This window comes from Phocoena phocoena, chromosome 5 (genome assembly GCF_963924675.1).
Source record: "Phocoena phocoena chromosome 5, mPhoPho1.1, whole genome shotgun sequence".
Classification (NCBI taxonomy): Eukaryota; Metazoa; Chordata; class Mammalia; order Artiodactyla; family Phocoenidae; genus Phocoena; species Phocoena phocoena.
In genome coordinates, this window is record NC_089223.1 from 139133320 (window position 1) to 139151259 (window position 17940).

The 17940-nt window shown below is 65.7% G+C and overlaps 2 protein-coding genes across 2 annotated transcripts; one reads left to right on the top strand and one right to left on the bottom strand.

The window, feature by feature from the left end:
- Nucleotides 1-864: 864 nt before the first annotated feature.
- Nucleotides 865-16046, bottom strand: IDUA (alpha-L-iduronidase). The gene is made up of 14 exons (XM_065877330.1): nucleotides 15789-16046; nucleotides 14880-15020; nucleotides 4451-4536; nucleotides 4193-4300; nucleotides 3813-3908; nucleotides 3513-3715; nucleotides 3169-3348; nucleotides 2846-3062; nucleotides 2332-2544; nucleotides 2104-2225; nucleotides 1901-2026; nucleotides 1744-1820; nucleotides 1239-1339; nucleotides 865-1117 (listed from the first exon to the last, which is right to left on the bottom strand). The coding sequence occupies exons 1-14, from the start codon at nucleotides 15929-15931 to the stop codon at nucleotides 1011-1013; spliced, it is 1920 nt and encodes a 639-aa protein (XP_065733402.1). The 5' UTR covers nucleotides 15932-16046; the 3' UTR covers nucleotides 865-1010.
- SLC26A1 (solute carrier family 26 member 1) lies at nucleotides 11242-14121 on the top strand. Its single transcript, XM_065877329.1, has 2 exons — nucleotides 11242-11832; nucleotides 12533-14121. Exons 1-2 carry the CDS (start codon nucleotides 11242-11244, stop codon nucleotides 14060-14062), a joined length of 2121 nt encoding a protein of 706 aa, XP_065733401.1. The 3' UTR covers nucleotides 14063-14121.
- Nucleotides 16047-17940: the final 1894 nt, after the last annotated feature.

Genomic DNA, 17940 nt, shown 5'->3' on the forward strand with positions numbered 1-17940 from the left:
ACCGGGGGCCCACCGGGCACCCCAGCACCCCTTGTATGTAACAACGGGGCCCCAGGCACCAAGCCCCGAAGCCTCCCCAGCGGCCAAGGGCGATGGGGACAGGTGCTGGCTTTGGGGTTCAGATGGAGAATGCGCGCACTGACATCCCCAGCCCAGGATGAGGCTGCTGTTGGGCCCTGGTGCCCCGCCCTTTCCATGCGGACAGGAGCCTTGCCTCGCATGTGCCCTGCCAGGCCTGCCTCACCCATCCCTGAGCCCAGGCGGCTTGGAGGGCAGCAGAGAGAGGAGGGTGGGTCGGGGCCCCCACTCCCGCTTGCATTGCCCCAGACTGGCTGCACCCCCGCTCCTCGCCACGTGGCCTCACCAGGTGGCCTGGGGTGGGCGTGGGGGGTTGGGGAGGAGCCCCAGGGCTCCACACCACCCCTCGTGGCTTCCCTGCCCCCGTCCACATGTCCATCCACAGTCCCCAAGTCGCCCTCGTCTGGGCGTGCTGCTTTCTCCTGGACCCAGATAAGGAGCCTGGATGACCACAGGAGTGGACACTGTCGGCCTCCCCTGCCACTGGGGACAGTCTGGGCCAGGCAGGGTGCAGGGGGCAGCCTGGCTGGGCCTCAGGAAGTGGGAACCCTCTGGGCCCTCCTGGCGCAGGGGCTGGGAATGGGGCCTGCTGCACCCAGCGGTGACGCCAGAGACCCCAGGCGCACAGGGCGGGCACCCCAGTGGCAACTCACACCTGTCTGCACTCGACCCGAGTCCCATCCCGGATCCCACAGGCAGGGGAGGGGCGAGGCGGGGATGGCCTCACTCCAGCCAGGCCTCGTGTCTGCCCAGTGCCCACCACGAAGGCCGTCCCCACTACTGTGCGTGGAAAGGCACTTTAAGGGGGTGAATGAGGGGCAGGAGGGGACAAACAGAGGGGATGACCGGCTGACGGCACTCTGGCCCAGCATGGCTTCTGGCCGCCCAGGCTTACGGTCAGCACAGGTCCAGTCGCGGGGCAGCAGTGGCCCTCACGGGGCAGGGACCCCCAGGTACCACACGGGGCTCGAGAAGGGGCCTGGTCGGGCCCAGTAGTCCACAGCACGAACCCGGTAGGAGCCGGAGACAACAGCCGTGTCTGAGGACACAAAGGTACGTGCCTGCCCTTGAACCTGAACCCCTCTGATCCCCCCAAACTCCAGGTGCCGGAAGGCCCTGGACCCCTCCCCACAGGGACTGTCCTGAGGCAGCAGACACACCTGGGCTGAACACGAAGAGGTTAAAGGTCGAAGGCTTCCTGTTGATGGGCAGGTACACCACACCCTCCAGGGAGAACTGGATCTCGTAGGTCCACAGGCACCTGGGGAAGGTCAGGCAGAACCAGGGCTGGGGTCCGGCGGGGCTGGCAGGCAGGGGGCGCCCAGAGCCCTACTCCCCTCCAGCCCCCTTCCAGGCCCCTCCCCGGGGCCCAGGACACTCTTTCTGCAATGACAAAGGGCCACACTGGCTGAGAGAAGGGGTCTGGAACACGTGCCAGGGGCAAATGGCCTGTGTCGGTGCCCCAGCCCTACATCACAGAGGTGCAGTCATGAGCCATTTGTGCCAACAGTGGGGGCAGCTGTATGGGCGGCAGAGAGCACAGTCCGCGTGGGGTGACCAAAGGGCCACAGAGAGTGGCCACATGGGCGCTACAGCCCGGAGGATCTGGGGGCCAAGGGCACGTTGGGGGGGGCAGGGGTAGGGGTGGTGACCGCACTCACGTACTTGGAGCCCACACGCTCATCTGACCAGACCAAAAGCAGCTGCCCGCGGGTCAAGGGGAGAGCACGGAGCCGGGTCACCTGGGGGAGTGAGGCACCGAGACTGGTTGGGGGCGGGGGCGACCGGGGGGGGCGGCGGCGGGAAGGGAACTGCCACTTGCCTGCCCCGGCGGCTCCTCCGGGCGCGCGCACACGTGCACCAGCCAGAGCGAGGGCAGAGGAAGCTCTGGGCGCAGCGTCAGGCGGCCGCTGCTGGGAAAAGGGAGCGGCATCACGGCCGCCGGGTCCTGGGGACAGAGTCAGGGGCTCAGGGCCCTCGGACTTCGGGAGCCGCCCCGCCCCTTACCCCACGTTCCCCGCGGACCTCGGCCGCGCGCATGCGCCGGAACTGCTCAGCAGAGGGGTAGACGGGCCTACCCAGGCGCCGCCACTCGCCGTAGGGGCTGCAGAGCCAGTTGTCCATGTAGAGCTGGACAAAGACGACCTCTGCGGAGCGGGATGCTGGGGCCGGGCTCGCCTCCTCCAGGCCCCGCCCCGCCAGAGCTACCCCCACCCCAGGAGCTGGAGCCCCCTCTCTGGGAGCCCTTCTTACCCGGGCCCGGAGGCACCCCGTACAGGCTCAGAGTCAAGGGTACGCTGCGGTTGGCATGGGCGCGGGTGTCGTCGCTCGCGTAGACCAGCACCGTGGCGCGCCAGGCGTCGGCAGGGCCCATGGGGTGGTGGGTGCTGGCCAGGACGCCCACCGTGTGGTTGCTGTCCAGCACCGTCCCGTTCCGCGACACCTCAGCCCAGAGCTGCTCGCCGTCTACGGGGGTTAGAAGGGTCACCACGCGGAGTCGTCGCCCCCCGACCCTCCCAGGGCCCGCTTCCCACCATTTGCCCTCCTCCACTGGAGGTCCCCGGCCACACCACAAGCTCTGTGACCCACTGAGCTGGGAAGGGCGGGGAGGGACAAGAAACATGCTCCCGGCTCCCCAGCAAGGCACATCCTTCCGCGGGCCTTTGCACAAGCTACTCCTGGCCTAGAACGACACCCCCGTCCAACTGAGGCTTCGTCCTGGCCCCGCCGTCGCAGGAAGTGACGCGAAACCCGGCACGCGGCTCACCCAGCAGGGCCAGCAGGGCCATCGCTGTGAGCACCGGCTTGCGCAGCAGCTGCACGTGCGGCGGGCGCGTGTCGTTGACCTGGAAGCGCGCGGTGAGCGTGCGCTGAGAGAAGGGGTGCGGGTGGTAACTCAGGAAGGCGTTGTCGTTGCTTAGGAGCGTGTAGCGGACGGAGGAGCTGGTGTTGGCCACCAGCAGGTTCTGGTGCTGTGCGATGACCTGCGGGAATCGGGGTGGCTGGGAACGCGACCGCGGGGGCCGCCTGCCTGCCCCTCCCACCCGGGAGAAAGGCCTCCCCCGGGGGCGGGCCTGGCGGCGGGCCCACCTTCACGACCATGGCAGCGTAGGTCACGTCGGCCCTCCAGGGCTGCGGCAGGGACCAGCCCACCAGCGGGTCGGCCTCGTCGTTGTAAACGGGGGTGTCCGCGAACTTGGGGAAGAGCCGCTGTATCTGCCGCACGACCGCCGCCTCCTGCTCCAGGATGTAGATGGAGCTGCCCGCGCCCTGCGCAGAGGCCCCGCCTGAGCAACCCCCGAGACCGCCGCGGAGGGGCGGCGGGGCTGCAGGCGGCAGGCGGGCGTTCTGGGGTTGCCGCGTGCGGGGGACCCCCGCGTAGGCGCTGGGTTGGGGGCGGGGACGGACGGAAGGGCGGGGATCCCGGGCTTGACCTTCTTGTGGAGGGCGATGTAGTCCAGCCTCACGCCCACCTCCCCGGTGAAGAAGTTCGTGCCGTTGTGGCAGTGCCCCAGGAGGCCCCAGCAGAGCGGGGAGCGCGGCAGCGGGTGGAAGGAGTCTCCGGGGCCGCCCAGGCGCAGAGCTGAGCTGGCGGCTCGCAGACCCTCGGAGCAGGCGTCGTAGTAGTTCAAGAAGCCTGGGCGGGAGGAGCACCGAGTTCACACCCCCGCGCCGGACGGGCGGCTGCCACCCGCTCTCAGATCCGCAGGACCCCAGGAGGCCGGCCTGCCCACCTTGCAAGGTCATGGACACGTTGTCAAAGTCGTGGTGGTCCGGCTCGTTCCACGTCTCGAAATTCCACTTGGAAACGTGCTTGAGGCCGTACCTACCTGCAGAGGGTCCCTACTGTAGCGAGAGGGCCCCTCCCCTGGGGCAGGGTCATGGGCTCATGGGGATCCCCAGGGAGGGCAACCATGGTGGGGGGTTTGGATGTGACCCGAGTGTCTGATTCCCTACGAGCTCACCCCCACCGACTTGCCCCCCCTCCCCCATCAGGAGGCCCTGGTCCAGTGGGTTCATGATGAGAAGACCAGGAGGTGGCCTGGGTGGGCGTGGGAGGAGAGCCCGCCCAGGAATGCCCACCCTGTCCCCGCAGGGCACGCGCCCCACCCACCGATGTATCTCCTGGCCAGGAGGGAAACCAGGTTCTTCCACTCGAACACCTGCCGCTTGTCCTCAAAGTCAGTGAAGCGTCCGGAGGGGCTGCCCATCAGCTCAAAGCCTGCGGCACATGAGGGTGGCTGTGCTCACCTGCCTGTCTCCACCAGGCCGGCACTGAGGTAGGCCCTGAGTGGGCAACCAGGAGGACAGAAGGGCCAGGCCAAGGGGAGGGGGTGGGGCCAGCAGTACAGGGGCGAGGCTGGCGGCTTACCTGGGACGAGCTGGTTCTCCCTGAGAAGGTCCAGGTACCGGTCCAGGTGGGTGAAGTTGTAGCTCAGGCCCTGCCTGTCTGACCCCCTGTAGGAGGACACTCAGTGTCAGGATGGGAGAAGGTGTGCCCGGGACTGGAACCGTGGCCACATTCAAGCAGCTAAGAAACCTGCAAGGTGCCGTGCAGGACTAGGCTCCAGACTCAGCTGGCCCCTCTCCTCAAAAAGCATAACTATGTACGCCTATTAGTCACTCACAGCCTAGTATGAACTAGGGTGTCTGTGCTGGAATCCCACCCTCAAGCCTTCAGGGGCAGGCCCACTGAAGCCTGTGGGAGGGGGCAGGCAGGTCTTTTGGTAAAGGTACAACAGGATGGAGGGGGGAGAACAGGCATCCTAAAGACAGCTGACAGTGAAGCGGGAGGCTGTGGGATGAGCCTGGCAGGACCCCGTGGTGCCATATCCTGCTTCCCTGCACCTCCTGGAGGCCAGGGTCCCAGAATCGGCTCACCTTCCACACTCTGAGAGGCAATGTGGACAGGCAGGAGAGGAAGGAGGGCAGCCTCCCCGCCCTGCACTCATCCCTGAGGTGGAAATGAATTCGTGGTAAGCAGCAGGAAAGCAGCTAGCGGGCCTGGGGCAGCAGAAGGGTGTGGGTTGTGGGAGACGCAGTCACACGGGGCCTCGTGACAACGGTGAGGATGGGATCCTGACTCGGGATGGGACCCAGGGTGACATGGGGAGTCCTCTCAGGGATCGAAGCAGAGCAGTACCGTGACTTTTTTTATGTGTTTGTAGGACAGTTTTTTTAGAACAGTTCTGGATTCACAGCAAAATTGAGATGGAGGTACCGAGATTTCCCATTTACCCCCAGCCACGCTCTCTCCCCACATGCACAGCCTCCCCCATGATCAACATCCCAGAGTGGGACTTCTGTTACAACTGATGGACCTACACTAACATCACAGTCACCCCAAATCCACAGTCCACATTAGGGCTCACCTGGTGATGTACATTCTATGGGTTTGGAAAAATGTATACTGGCATGTATCTACCACTGTAGTATCACACAAAGTATTTTTACTGCCCTAAAAATCCTCTGTGCCTCACCTCTTCATCCTCCCCCCACCCCAAACCCCTGACGTGTTTACTGTCTCCATAGTTTTGCCTTTGCCATGTTTTGAAAGGATCCCTTCATCGGCCCATTGGAGCCAGAGTGGGAGCTGGGAGACGGTTCCCCGAAGGAGGTATGGTGCCCAGAATGGGTGGTGTTGGTGGCAGCGGCAAGGGGGAGCTGGAGCGGACGTATTTAGGAGGCAGAGGGGCCAGCGTCCTCTGCCGGACTGGAGGGGAGCTGGGAAGGGGGGATTCTGCACAACCGTGGATCTCGCTTGAGCACCTGCGGGTGCGTGCAGTTGGCAGAGGCAGGCGGGGGAGTAAGATGGGTCTCGAATGCGCTGGCGTGGAGGTGGTTCACCTGGGGTTGGGGGCTGGGTGAGGAAACTGGTGCTCAGCCGTCAGGCCAAGGCAAGGAGGGCGAGGCAGGCGGAGTAGAGCACCGAGCCTGGGGCTGATGCGACAGCCTGGGGTGGCCCAGATGGCTGGGCCGGCAGAGGGTCTGAGGGCTTCCCCTTAGGGCACGCCTGGTCCATCCACAGTTCTGAGGGGGAGGGCGGACACGTTCTAGAGGGCGTGCAGCTGCGCCCCCTAGTGGCATCCAGGTGCGTCCCGCCTGCACGGCGGCGAGGGAGGGGCGACGAGGGATCAAGGTGGAATCTGGCCCTGAACCGCTCTGGGTCTAAGTCTCCCAGTCAGTCCCACGCCAGTCTGGCCAGCCCAGCGCTGTGTCCCTGAGGGACAGCGAGGGTCTGGACAAGTCAGCACGTCCCTTCCGGGCCTCCTCTGCCCCACTCGTCACTGCACAAGGTCAAGGCCGAGCCACCACGCAGACAGGGTACCTCTGGCTCTCACCAGGCCAGGCCGCGTCTTCCCACCTCCGGAGCCCAGACCCACAGCACGTGCGCAGCGGGGGTCCGCCCCTCCCCCCTCCAAAGGTCACAACCGGTAGCAAAGGAAAAAAAAACTTAAGCGCTCGGGTAAAAATTAAATGCGTGGCAGCGGACGGGTTCCAAAGTCCCACAGGTGGGGGTGGGGGAGCAAGCGTGGGAGATGGGCGACGCATGTACAGTGGAGGCCCGGGCACGGGTGCCAGGCTTTCTCTGCAGATCCTGGCAGCGCTGGGCCGACTTGGGGCGGGGGCGGGAGCACAGCAGGCCTCGGGTAAATGCTGTTCCGGCGCTCAGTGTCCTGGGCCAGCGGGGTGTCACCAGGGGAGCCCCAGCTGCAGAGCCGATCTCAGCCTGTCACTCTGAGTAGACTTGAGTGTCCGCTGACCCAGCGTCGGCACCCAGAAATGCCCTAGGAGTCAGTAACCTGCCCCCCGGGGACCAGAAGACCCAACCTTGGGGTGATCCCAGGCCCAGAAACCCCGGGGAGCAGTCCTCAGGCCCCACTGTCGGTGCCTAGGTCTCCATCCGTCTCAGCCTCCGTTGGGAGGGGAATGTGAGAGATCAAAGCTAGTGAGGGGGCTGAGCCAGAAGGTGTAGCGCGCAGCCCACCCCTGCACTCCCCCTGCAGAGGCCTGGGTCACAGACGCAGTCCAGCCCGAGAGCCTCTCCATCCTGCAGCCACGCAGGGGGCCGAACTGGGCGCGAGGCACAGGCGGCGTCGCCTCCCGCTCCTGGCCCGGCACTTGGGCCGGGGCAGCCGAGGCCGCACAACGACTTTATCCACCGCACGCCGGCGGCCGTCAGGAACGCCTGCACCAGGAACGCCCCCCCCATCCCAGGGCCTGAGCGCGTGCGCCGCGAGGACCCAGCAGCACCCAGGGCTGGTGAGTGCTCGGGTGCGCGGGGCGGGGCCCCAGGCCTCGCGTGCTCGGGCGTGGGATCTGGGGAACACAGGGTGGGGATCGGGCCGGGTGCAGACGGGGCCGCGCTTGCTCGTCTGGCAAAGGGAGGGACGCACTCGTGGGAGGGGGCGCAGGGTGTATGGAAATGTGCTGGGTGGGGCCCGGGCCGCGCGTGCTTGGCTTGGGGGGGTGCACTCGTGGGAGGAGGCGCAGAGCGGGGGTACGTGTGGAAAGGCACGGGGTGGGAACCCGGGGCGCGCATGGTCAGCAGGGATGGCGGGGAGCGGGGCCGGGGTGGGGAAATACATGGTGCGGGGCGAGAGTGCTCAGAGGGGGAGACACAGACCCGCCGCTGCGGGAAACCAGCAGCCACAGTCAGGGTCTGGGGCTGCGAAGATGCCGGCCGGGGCGGCAGGAGAGTCGCTCTTCTGGAACTGGGAGTGCTGGGGTCTGATTCTCGGGGCCCTGGAGCCCAGCCTCTTTTCACTTGCGGGGATACATGGCTCCTTTCCAAATAAGTGTACTCAGTGGCTTAAAATGGTGATTTAAAGACCAATATTAAAATAACCATGTGGCACAGGACTAGGCAGGAGGCAAGATGAGGGTGGCTCCAGCAGGCGGAGGTGCTGGAGACCCCACGCCCCATTCTGGTTAACCCGTGCCAGCGTCCTGCGGCCCCCCTGCCCCAGTGGAGGAGTCTGCAGTGGGCCCACGGAGGTGAAGGGGGACAGTGGGCCTCGGCCAGCAAGGCCCCAGGACCCAAGACGCTCGCCTGTGTGCCTGGCCAGGCCCCTTGTGGTGCAGCTGGATGGGGCACATGGGTGCTGCAGCGCTGAGAACAGCCCCTCCCTGAAACATAAATAGCTCCACCTGCCTAAAATCCCACCACAGGTGCTCCAAACCTAGGCGGCCCCTGAAAGCCCTGTCCCCACCTCCTGAGAGGGGGAGGGGCCACCACCCCCATTCACCCCTCCCCTCCCCAACAGTGGGCCCAGCCACCTCTGCCCACATGTGTCACGCAGGGAGTTCCCACAATGCCGCTCCGCCGGTAGCTGGGTTGGAAGATAAGCGTGTTATGACCCCTTGGTGGCCCCTCCACTCCAGCCCTGAGAAGAGTCTTATCTGCCCCTGAACTGCTGTGACTTGTCCCGCCAGCCCTCTGGGCGGTGGCTCCTGTAAACCACATCCTTGGATAAACAGCACCCCCCAGGACTGAGTGGGTACCGCGCAGGACTCGGGGGCGGGGGGGCCGTGCCGGGAGGCCCCAGGCTCTGCCCTGGGTGGCTGGGTTCAGACTCCAGAGGGCAGGGCGAGACCTTGGGGCCCAACACAGACTCTTCAAGAACAAGGAATCGGATGGACGCGGCATCGCAGTGGGGCCTCGGCCCTGACCACTCCTCCCCCTTGATGCAGGTGTGCAGGACCCTCCCACTCTCTGGCCATCCCCCCAGCCACCCTGGGTTCCACTCCCACCTCTGCCCCCAAATGGGGCCTCTGGTCTTTCCCATCCAGGCCACGGATGTGGCAGAACTTTCAGGGAGGCTCTGGAGGGAAGTCCCAAAGTGAGACTGAATGTGGGAGGTGCCTGGATGGAGCTCCCCCAGCCCCCCTGCCCCTGGCTTTGGGAGACAGCAGGCCCAGGCCAGCTCAGCCTTGCAGCCCCGTCAGAGGGACCCCTCGCAGCCTCTCAGGCCTCCCCTCCAGGACGGAGAACACTCAGGGCTGTGGTGTTCTTTCCCCACGTTGCCCCGCAGGCACTCACTTGTTCATTTTAAAGATGTGAGAACTGAGGTTCTGAGTAATTTTAAAAACAGCAGCGCACTCTCAGTTAACTGTACGTGGGACACGAGGGTGGTCATCTGAAGGGACCGTTTACCTTCACACCGGCCCTATGAGGCAGGTCCCGCTGGCCCTGGAGTTGTGGATGGAGGCGTGGTGAGGCCAGGCGGCCACCCACCGCACCGGGTCAGCACCTGGCTGGGATCCAGGTGGTGGGGCTCCAGGGGACAGAACCAGGACCCCTGTCCCTGCAGCAGGAAGGGCACACCTGGCTGCTAATTGTATCCTGATGCCTGGCAGCCCTCCAGTCCTCGGCCACACACACGCCCCGCCCCGCCCCCAGCGGCCTTGCGCCTGCTTTCCACCCAAGGACACAGAGCAGAAGGTAACGTGGCTACCCTGCGCCCAGCTGGCTCCTGCGGGGACCAGACCCATCTCCTGGCGGACAGGATGTCCAGGGATGGGACTCGGAGACCAGCCCCTCCCTCGGACCCCCATCCTTGCCCACACTCCAGGGTCCTGGGAGCCATGGCACTGGGCCCCGGAGCCGAGGGGTCGCACGCTGCCTGTTCCCCCGCCCCTCCCCCAACACAACTGGCCAGGCTCCTGAGCTTCTGCCTCCCGCAGGGGCCCAGAGTCCAAGCTTCCCGCTCCAGCCACTCAATGCCCCAGCCCACCTGTCCCGCACCCGGAGCCCTGCTCCTGGGAGGCTGGAAGCTTGTAAGAGCCCCACACAATTGTAACTATCTGTGCGCCTCTGATTACAGCACAACCCCCCGTATTAGCCGCTCAGGTAATGCTCATCTGGGGGAACCTATGACTCAGCAACCTTCGGAGTAAATGATTTAACTGCATGCCCAGCACAGCCGAGCAGTCAGATGCTAAGCGCAGGGCGCTGCCCGCCGGTCAGTGCCAGGCCGGCTCTGTGCCTGAGCCCACCGCCTGCACGCCCAACCCGCTAACTGAGCGCAAGGCCCCGGGGACAGACAAGCTAGGTTCGCGCTCTCTGCCGAGCCCGCGAGGGGCCCCCTCAGGTAAGAGTCCCCCTGGGACCCTGTGGCAGGACAGCAACGGCTCTAGACAACTCGGCCACAGCAGAGGCCAGCTCCCTGGATGGAGCGGAGGGGCAGGACGCTGTCGAGTGCAGAGGCCCGATTCCAGGGTTTCTTTTGTGGACTCCCCGTCGTTTAAACAGTCACTCCGTCGACACACCTGGACCTCGGGGGCTGGCTGAGCTCAAGGTGTCCAGGGACCCCTGTGTGGTGAGGTCTTCAAAGGAAAGAAACAGCTCCCCTAGCATCCCCCAAAGGGCAGGCCTGCCACTCGAGCCCTGGGGGCGGCGTCCGCCTGCCCACACCTCACACCAGGCCGGGACGAGCGCCCATCCTCCACACCCGGGGACACCCCAGGCCCCGCATCCCCAGCCAGTGCACACACCGCGCCAGGGTGACCAGGCTCTGAGGAAGCAGAGACCGTCTGCTTCACGTCACCATGAGGGGGACAGCAAGAGCTGAAGTCCTGGCGGACCTCAGCACAGCTGTGAAGGGGACGCCCTGGCGCTCGCTGAGCACAGAGGCAAGGTCAGCCTGGGCCGGGTGGCAGGCTGCCCTCTGGAGAGCAGGGACGGTTGGCACGTGTGTTCCACGGTGCACCTGTGCGGCCTGAGCCACCAGCCAAAACCCAGAAGCGTTAACACTCACCGGGAAAGGGGCCTGCTGTCCCAGAACACCCTGCAGGCGACGGACACCAGTCACCCCCGCTCCCCTGCCAGCCGGCCCCTCAAAGCACGTTCCAGGAATTCTGCCGCAAGGACCGGGCAGTGGCAGGCACTGCAGTAGCACAGATTTGGGGTCCTGGCGTCTGCAAGGCTCTTCCCGCCAGCAGGGCCGCAGCGCAGAGGTGACGGAGGGACGGCCAGAGGGGGCTGTGGTGGTCCGGGCGGCGGAGCGGAGGGGCCTTGGGCGCAGACGGAGAGCAGTGGAGCTTGTTCTGGCCACGCGAGTCTGGGTCTCCGTGACGCCGACTCTGTCTCGCCACCCCAGCAATGACACCCACTTCTGCCCACTCTGCAGGTTTTCTCGGGGGGCGGGCTGGTGCCCCACGATGGAAGCGTCCCCTGAGTGCACACAGCAGGGCAGGGGGCTGGCGCTGGTTCGCCGGCGGCCCCCCGCACCCCCAGGCCTGCGGGAGTCTCTGAAGGCCCGGCTGCGGCGGAGCTGTTCGTGCAGTGTGCAGGGGGCCTGGGCGCTGCTGCAGAGCCTGCTCCCCGCCACGCGCTGGCTCCGCCAGTACCAGCCTCGGGAGGACCTGGCGGGTGACGTCGTATCTGGGCTGGTCATCGGCATCATCTTGGTGCCCCAGGCCATCGCCTACTCACTGCTGGCCGGGCTGCAGCCCATCTACAGCCTCTACACGTCCTTCTTTGCGAACCTCATCTACTTCCTCATGGGCACCTCACGCCACGTCTCCGTGGGTATCTTCAGCCTGCTCTGCCTCATGGTGGGCCAGGTGGTAGACCGCGAGCTCCTGCAGGCCGGCTTCGACCCTGCCCAGGACGGCCCGGGGCCCGGGGCCAACCGCAGCGCCCTCAACGCCTCGGCCACCATGCCGGCGCTTGGGCTGCAGGACTGCAGCCGGGACTGCTACGCCATCCGCGTGGCCACCGCCCTCACACTGCTGGCCGGGGTTTACCAGGTGAGGAGCTGGGCCTGGGCCTAGACAGGCTGGCTCAGCCACTCAGAGCAGCCCCTCCAGGTACTGGTCGCCCCCCTGCAAGGGCCAAGCCCACGGGAGACAGGAGGTCAGGGCGGTGGCTTAACCTGCGAGGCGAGGAGAGAACAGGGCATAGGCAGAAGTGGGTGCGTGACAGCACCCCAGTTCGGGGCACCAGAGGGGCTGAGGGTGCCCGGGGTCGGGGGCCTGCCTGGCCAGCTGCAGAGTGTGGCCTCGGGCCCAAATGTGCCCCCACTTGGTCTGCACATCCTCCCCAGCTTCCTGTCCCAAGTGGGATCCTGGGAACTGCCTGCCCGCCTGCCTTCCCACGGCCTCCCCGCACCCAGCCCTCACTGGACCAGGGCTGTCCACCCCAACGTCGCCCCCTCCCAAGAGCCACCTCAGGTCCTTCCTCTCAGCTCCAGGTCCCCCGGGAGGGGGGCGGTGCTGTGGACAGGGCCGAGAAAGGAGCTGCCTTCCGATGCCCAGAGCCCGCGTGTGTGAGACCACGGTGAGCGTTGTGGCCACAGCATGCACTCCGGCGTCTGCCGTGCCCGTGCGCACACACGTACGTGCAGGCGGCCGCGGGCGGGGTCCACGTGGGAAATAAGCAATGCGAGGGAGGGGGGTCCGGCTCTGTGCTATGCCGCGCCCTGCGGCCCTGACCGCGCTCTGTCTGCAGGTCCTCATGGGCGTCCTCGGGCTGGGCTTTGTGTCCGCCTACCTCTCGCAGCCGCTGCTGGACGGCTTCGCCATGGGGGCCTCAGTGACCATCCTGACCTCCCAGCTCCGACACCTGCTGGGCGTGCGTGTCCCGCGGCACCGGGGGCCGGGCCTGGTGGTCAGCACGTGGCTGAGCCTGCTACGCAGCGCCGGGCAGGCCAACCTGTGCGACGTGCTCACCAGTGCCGCGTGCCTGGCCGTGCTGCTGGCGGCCAAGGAGCTCTCGGACCGCTACCGGCAGCGCTTGAAGGTGCCGCTGCCCGCAGAACTGCTGGTCATCGGGGCGGCCACGCTCGTGTCCCACTTCGGGCAGTTCCACGAGCGCTTCGGCTCCAGCGTGGCTGGCGACATCCCCACTGGCTTCATGGCCCCGCACGTGCCAGACCCGGCACTGGTGTGGCGCGTGGCGCTGGACGCCGCGTCCCTGGCCCTCGTGGGCTCCGCCTTCTCCATCTCGCTGGCGGAGATGTTCGCCCGCAGCCATGGCTACTCTGTGCGCGCCAACCAGGAGCTGCTGGCTGTGGGCTGCTGCAACGTGCTGCCTGCCTTCTTCCACTGTTTTGCCACCAGTGCCGCCCTGGCCAAGAGCCTGGTGAAGACAGCCACCGGGTGCCGCACGCAGCTGTCCAGCGCGGTCAGCGCCGCTGTGGTGCTGCTGGTGGTGCTGGCGCTGGCGCCCCTGTTCCGGGACCTGCAACGGAGCGTGCTGGCCTGCGTCATCATCGTCAGCCTGCGTGGGGCCCTGCGCAAGGTGCGGGACGTCCCGCGGCTGTGGCGGCTCAGCCCTGCCGATGCTCTGGTCTGGGTGGCCACGGCGGCCACCTGCGTGCTGGTCAGCACCGAGGCCGGGCTCCTGGCCGGCATTCTCCTCTCACTGCTCAGCCTGGCCGGCCGCACACGGCACCCACACGCTGCCCTGCTCGCCCGCGCCGGAGATTCCAGCTTCTACGGGGACCCAGCAGAATTTGAGGGCCTGGTCCCCGAGCCTGGTGTGCAGGTGTTCCGCTTCACGGGGCCCCTCTACTACGCCAATAAGGACTTCTTCCTGCGGTCACTCTACAGCCTCACCGGGCTGAACGCGGGGTACGCAGCCGCCAGGAGGAAGGAGCGGGGCCCGGGGGTGGGGGCTGGCGAGGCAGAGCCTGTCGAAGGCAGGGACCTGGGTCCCGGGAGCAGCGCGGCTGCACTGGTGCCCTCGGCAACCCGCTTCCACACAGTGGTCATTGACTGTGCCCCGCTGCTGTTCCTCGATGCCGCCGGCCTGGCCACGCTGCAGGACCTGCGCCGAGACTACGGGGCCTTGGGCATCACCCTGCTCCTGGCCTGCTGCGGCCCCTCGGTAAGGGACACCCTGAGGAGAGGCGGCTTCCTCGGGGAGGACCCGGGGGACGCAGCCGAGGAGGGGCAGCTGTTCCCCAGCGTGCACTGCGCCGTGCAGGCGGCCCGAGCCCGCTGCCAGGAGCTGGTGGCCGCCAACTACACCCTCTAACAGAGCCGGCACCTGCGCCAGCCTCCACTCCCACCACCCATCGCTGCAATCTTGCTGTCGCCTGGTGCCTCCAATCTAGAGGACCCAGGGAACCCCAAATGGGATGGAGGGAGGCAGTGAACACACACAAGGACCCAGACACGTGAGGACCCTCAACTGCACCCTGGAGACAAACGCTGCCTCGGCGCCAGGCTGGTCCGTGCGGCCGGTCTGACAGCTGGTGTCCCGTCTTACTTGAACAAGGACCCTGAGGCAGTCACGTGGCCTCCAAGGTACCAAAAGGACATTGGTCCCTTGGCCCGCTAGCACCCCCCCACCGAGTGAGAGCTGGCAGCTCTGGCCAGGGGTGTGAGAGTCTCTGTGTCTAGGAAACCCCGCAATGCACACACCCAAGTGTCTCTTACACCCTGTGCCTCAGCCCCCACAGAGGCTGGCAGGGCCAAAGGCAGATGTGACCAACACGACCTCAGTCCGGCCCCTGGCGTGGCATCCCCACACAGTCTGAGCACAGAGCGAGGGTGCCCACTCGCCGTTGCAGGGTCCAGCTGTGCCCGATCCAGGGGCTGCCCCAGCAGCCACAGCGCCTGTGCCGCCAGGAGGGTGCCCTCCATTCTCCCTGCCCCCGGGATGCTTGGCCGAGAAGCACAGGGGCAATGGCTTCTTGGAGCAGGAGTCCCCCACCCCGTCACCCCGCCACGGCCCGGTATTTCACTGTCCTCCACACCCAGACGGCACTTCCTCTTAGTCTCCGTCTGCATCTCCATACACTGGGCTCTGCCCAGCTGCCCCCAGGCTGCCCATCCCCTCCATCACCCACCTGGCCGTGATGAGGTCCAGCAGCCAGTGGGTCCGAACCTGTTCGATGCCACCATGAGGGACGGCACCCACGTAGGCCAGGTTGAGCTGCTGGTCCCAGCTGAGGTCATACCGGTCAGCCTGGCTGTGCGGCAGTGGGGGACTGGGCACAAAACAAGGGGAAGCAGAGGCATTAGTCCCCTTGAGTGGGGCTAGCGGAGGGGCCTCAGCACAGGCCCCACACCTACAAACTCAGGGCAAGGACCGGGACGTGTCTGCTGGTGAATTTTACTGTCCCTGATGTAATAAACTGCCCCCTAGTGCCAGGACTGTGACGAAGTCTCAGGTTTATGGGGGTCGGGGGCTCCCAGAGAGATCACATTCCCACCCTGCTCCCTGCCCCACCGGCCGGGAGATATCAGCTCCAAGTCTGACAGAGGCAATCGGGGACACCAGGGACGGGGACAGGTCCCACTGCAGGGACGTCGAACGTTCTGGGGTTGCCCCTCGAGGGGGTCCCGGTCTGCGCCAAAGAGTAGTGTCCTGGGCCACAGCCCCTCCTGCAGCCTGGGCTGCCGCGGTTGGCCACCAGGCTCTTCAGCCTCTGGGGGATGACCAGGCACACTCAGGACCTGGCCCCAGGCCCCCACCACACGGGGCAGCCGCTCAGCTAGAAAACCTCGGCAGCACCGGAAACTTCGCATAGAGCCAGCGGACAGAGAGGAGATCCCCACTCTGAGGCTGGACCCGAAAGGAAGGAGCGAGCCGCGGCCCTCCTCACTTCGGAGCGCCTACTGCAGGTCTCTCCAGGTGCGACACGGGGGTCCCGGAGGCCCGGGCCGGGGTGCGCGGCCGCGGTTTGGGGAGAGCGCGCAGCGAGCAGGGGCGTGCTGGGCCGCTCCGACCTCAGTGTCCCCCGCGGAGCGCTCACCAGAAGCCGGTGCTCCTCCAGAAGGGCTGCAGGGGACGCAGCGCGCGGGCCGCGTCCACGCGCACCAGGTGCGGAGCCTCGGCGGCCGCGAGGTACGCGGCCAGGAGGGCAAGCAGCGCGGCGCACGGGCGAGGTGGGCGCATGGCGGGGGCGCGGGGGACGCAAGACCCGGGCACGGGAGCACCCCAGTCCCAGGAGACCCACCCGGCCCTCCTCGCTCCGGGAGCCGAGGGCCGCGCCCCGCCCGCCGGTTCCGCCTCCGGGTCGCGCGCCACGTGACCGCCGGCACGGGGCGGGGCCTCGGCCGGACCGGGCCGGGCGGAGGTCTGGCGGGCCGCGGGAGGTGGGCGGGGCCGGAGCGGTGGGCGTGGAGCGGGGCTGTGGGAGGGGCGCGGCCGGGAGGGGAAAGCAGGAGGCGTGGGCGGGGTCTGGCGGGAGGTGGCCGTGGAGGCGGACCCGGGGCGGTGGGCGTGGGGCTGAGTGGCGGGGCGGGGAGCTCCGGCAGCCCCGGAATCTGGAGCGCTTCTCAAGGCAGTAGGCTCTGCCCAGCTGCCCTCAGGCTGCCATCCCCCGCCCCAATCTGGAGCCCCTTCCCGGTAGTTTGCTCCCCTCCGTTCCCTCCCGCGCCGAGCAGACTGCGGGGACTGGGCGGCACTCGGAAAGCGCTCGGCCTTCAGCCGCTCGAGTGAAAACCGTCGTCTGTTAATGCTTCGGAAGGTCGGCTCGCGGGCCGGCAAGTATCCTAACGCGCGGGCCAGGCGGCTGCTCGGTGGAAGGTGGTCAGAAGTGGGACACATTTGGAAGGTGGACTGGTGGCTCTTAGGAATTTGGCTGGAGCAGCGTGCGGATGTGACGTTTTCTGAGAGGAGGGCTGTTGTAAAGCAACCGGGGTGGTCAGGGGGCTAAGCTGCCTTTGAGAAGCCAAGTGGACATTTCTATGGGCAGATGGGCAGCGCGGCCTGGGTGTTGGGGGCGGTGGGTCAGCGGTGAATGTTTAAGCTTCAGACTGCACGTGCACTACGTGTGTGTACACGTACATATACTGTAGGTCGCACAGCATCACATCCTCCACCAATCAAACGTCTCAGGACTCGGGGAAGAGCCTCTGGCCTTGCACTGCCCTCCCTCGGACAGCAGAACCCCGCCCCAGAGTCAACCAGTGTCACCAGTCCCTTGGGCTGAAGAGAGAGGAGCTCTAAAAGTGATGGACGACATCCAGTCACAGAATGAAGACGTGCTCCGTAGCCCGAGGAAAAGTACAAAGGCAGCAGAACCCAGGCGGGTCCTAGTGAAATGCTGAAACCAAAGCTGAAAGGAAAGCCTCCAAAGCAGCTGGAGGGGGAAAGGACCCGCCACCCTCAAAGTGCAAAACGGCAAGAAAGAACACTGACTTTCCAACAGAAGCGGCCAGAACCAGTAGCCAAGGGAAGGAAAACTTCAAACTAAACCAGTTAGCCAGGACGTCTCGATCCAGCAAAAAGCGTGCTCTGAAATGGAGGTCAAATAGAGACGCTTTGGAGAATCCAACTCTGAGAACGCTTGTCACCGCTGACCCTCCTTTACGGAAACGGTAACTGGTGTTCTTCCAGAAGAACGTGATCCTTGCAGCCCAGAGGGGCAGGAAGGAAGGAAAGGCAGCAGAAAGGTCTATTGTCTATAAGTCTAGGGAAGAGTGACACATAACACGGCAATAATAACATCTCGTGGGGCTCGGAGTATATCCAGAGACTGAAACATGACAGCAGTAGTAGCCCAGGGATTGTGAGGGGCACATGGTGTGTGAGCGGCTGGCCCCCCACGTCCTCTGAGTGGGAGCTTCTACTGTGAAGGGACTTTGCAGGTGGGACTAAGTTAAGAGTCTTGAGATAGGGAGATGACCCTGGATTATCCGAGCGGGTTCTGAGTGTCCTTGTAAGGGGGAGGCAGAGGGAGATTTGACACGAAAGAGGCTGCGTGGCGACTTCAGAAGAAAGAAAGCCATCTGAAGATCGTCCTAAAATTTGCACTCAGGACTTGCTTTAATCATGTGTGCTTAGACAGACGGACACAAATCCCTAGAAATAGGAGGCAGGACCACATGGGGAGGCGGAGGGAGGGTATGGGCATTATTAAAGTATCCTCACATGCAAAGAGTCTTTAGTGCCCAAAGGCA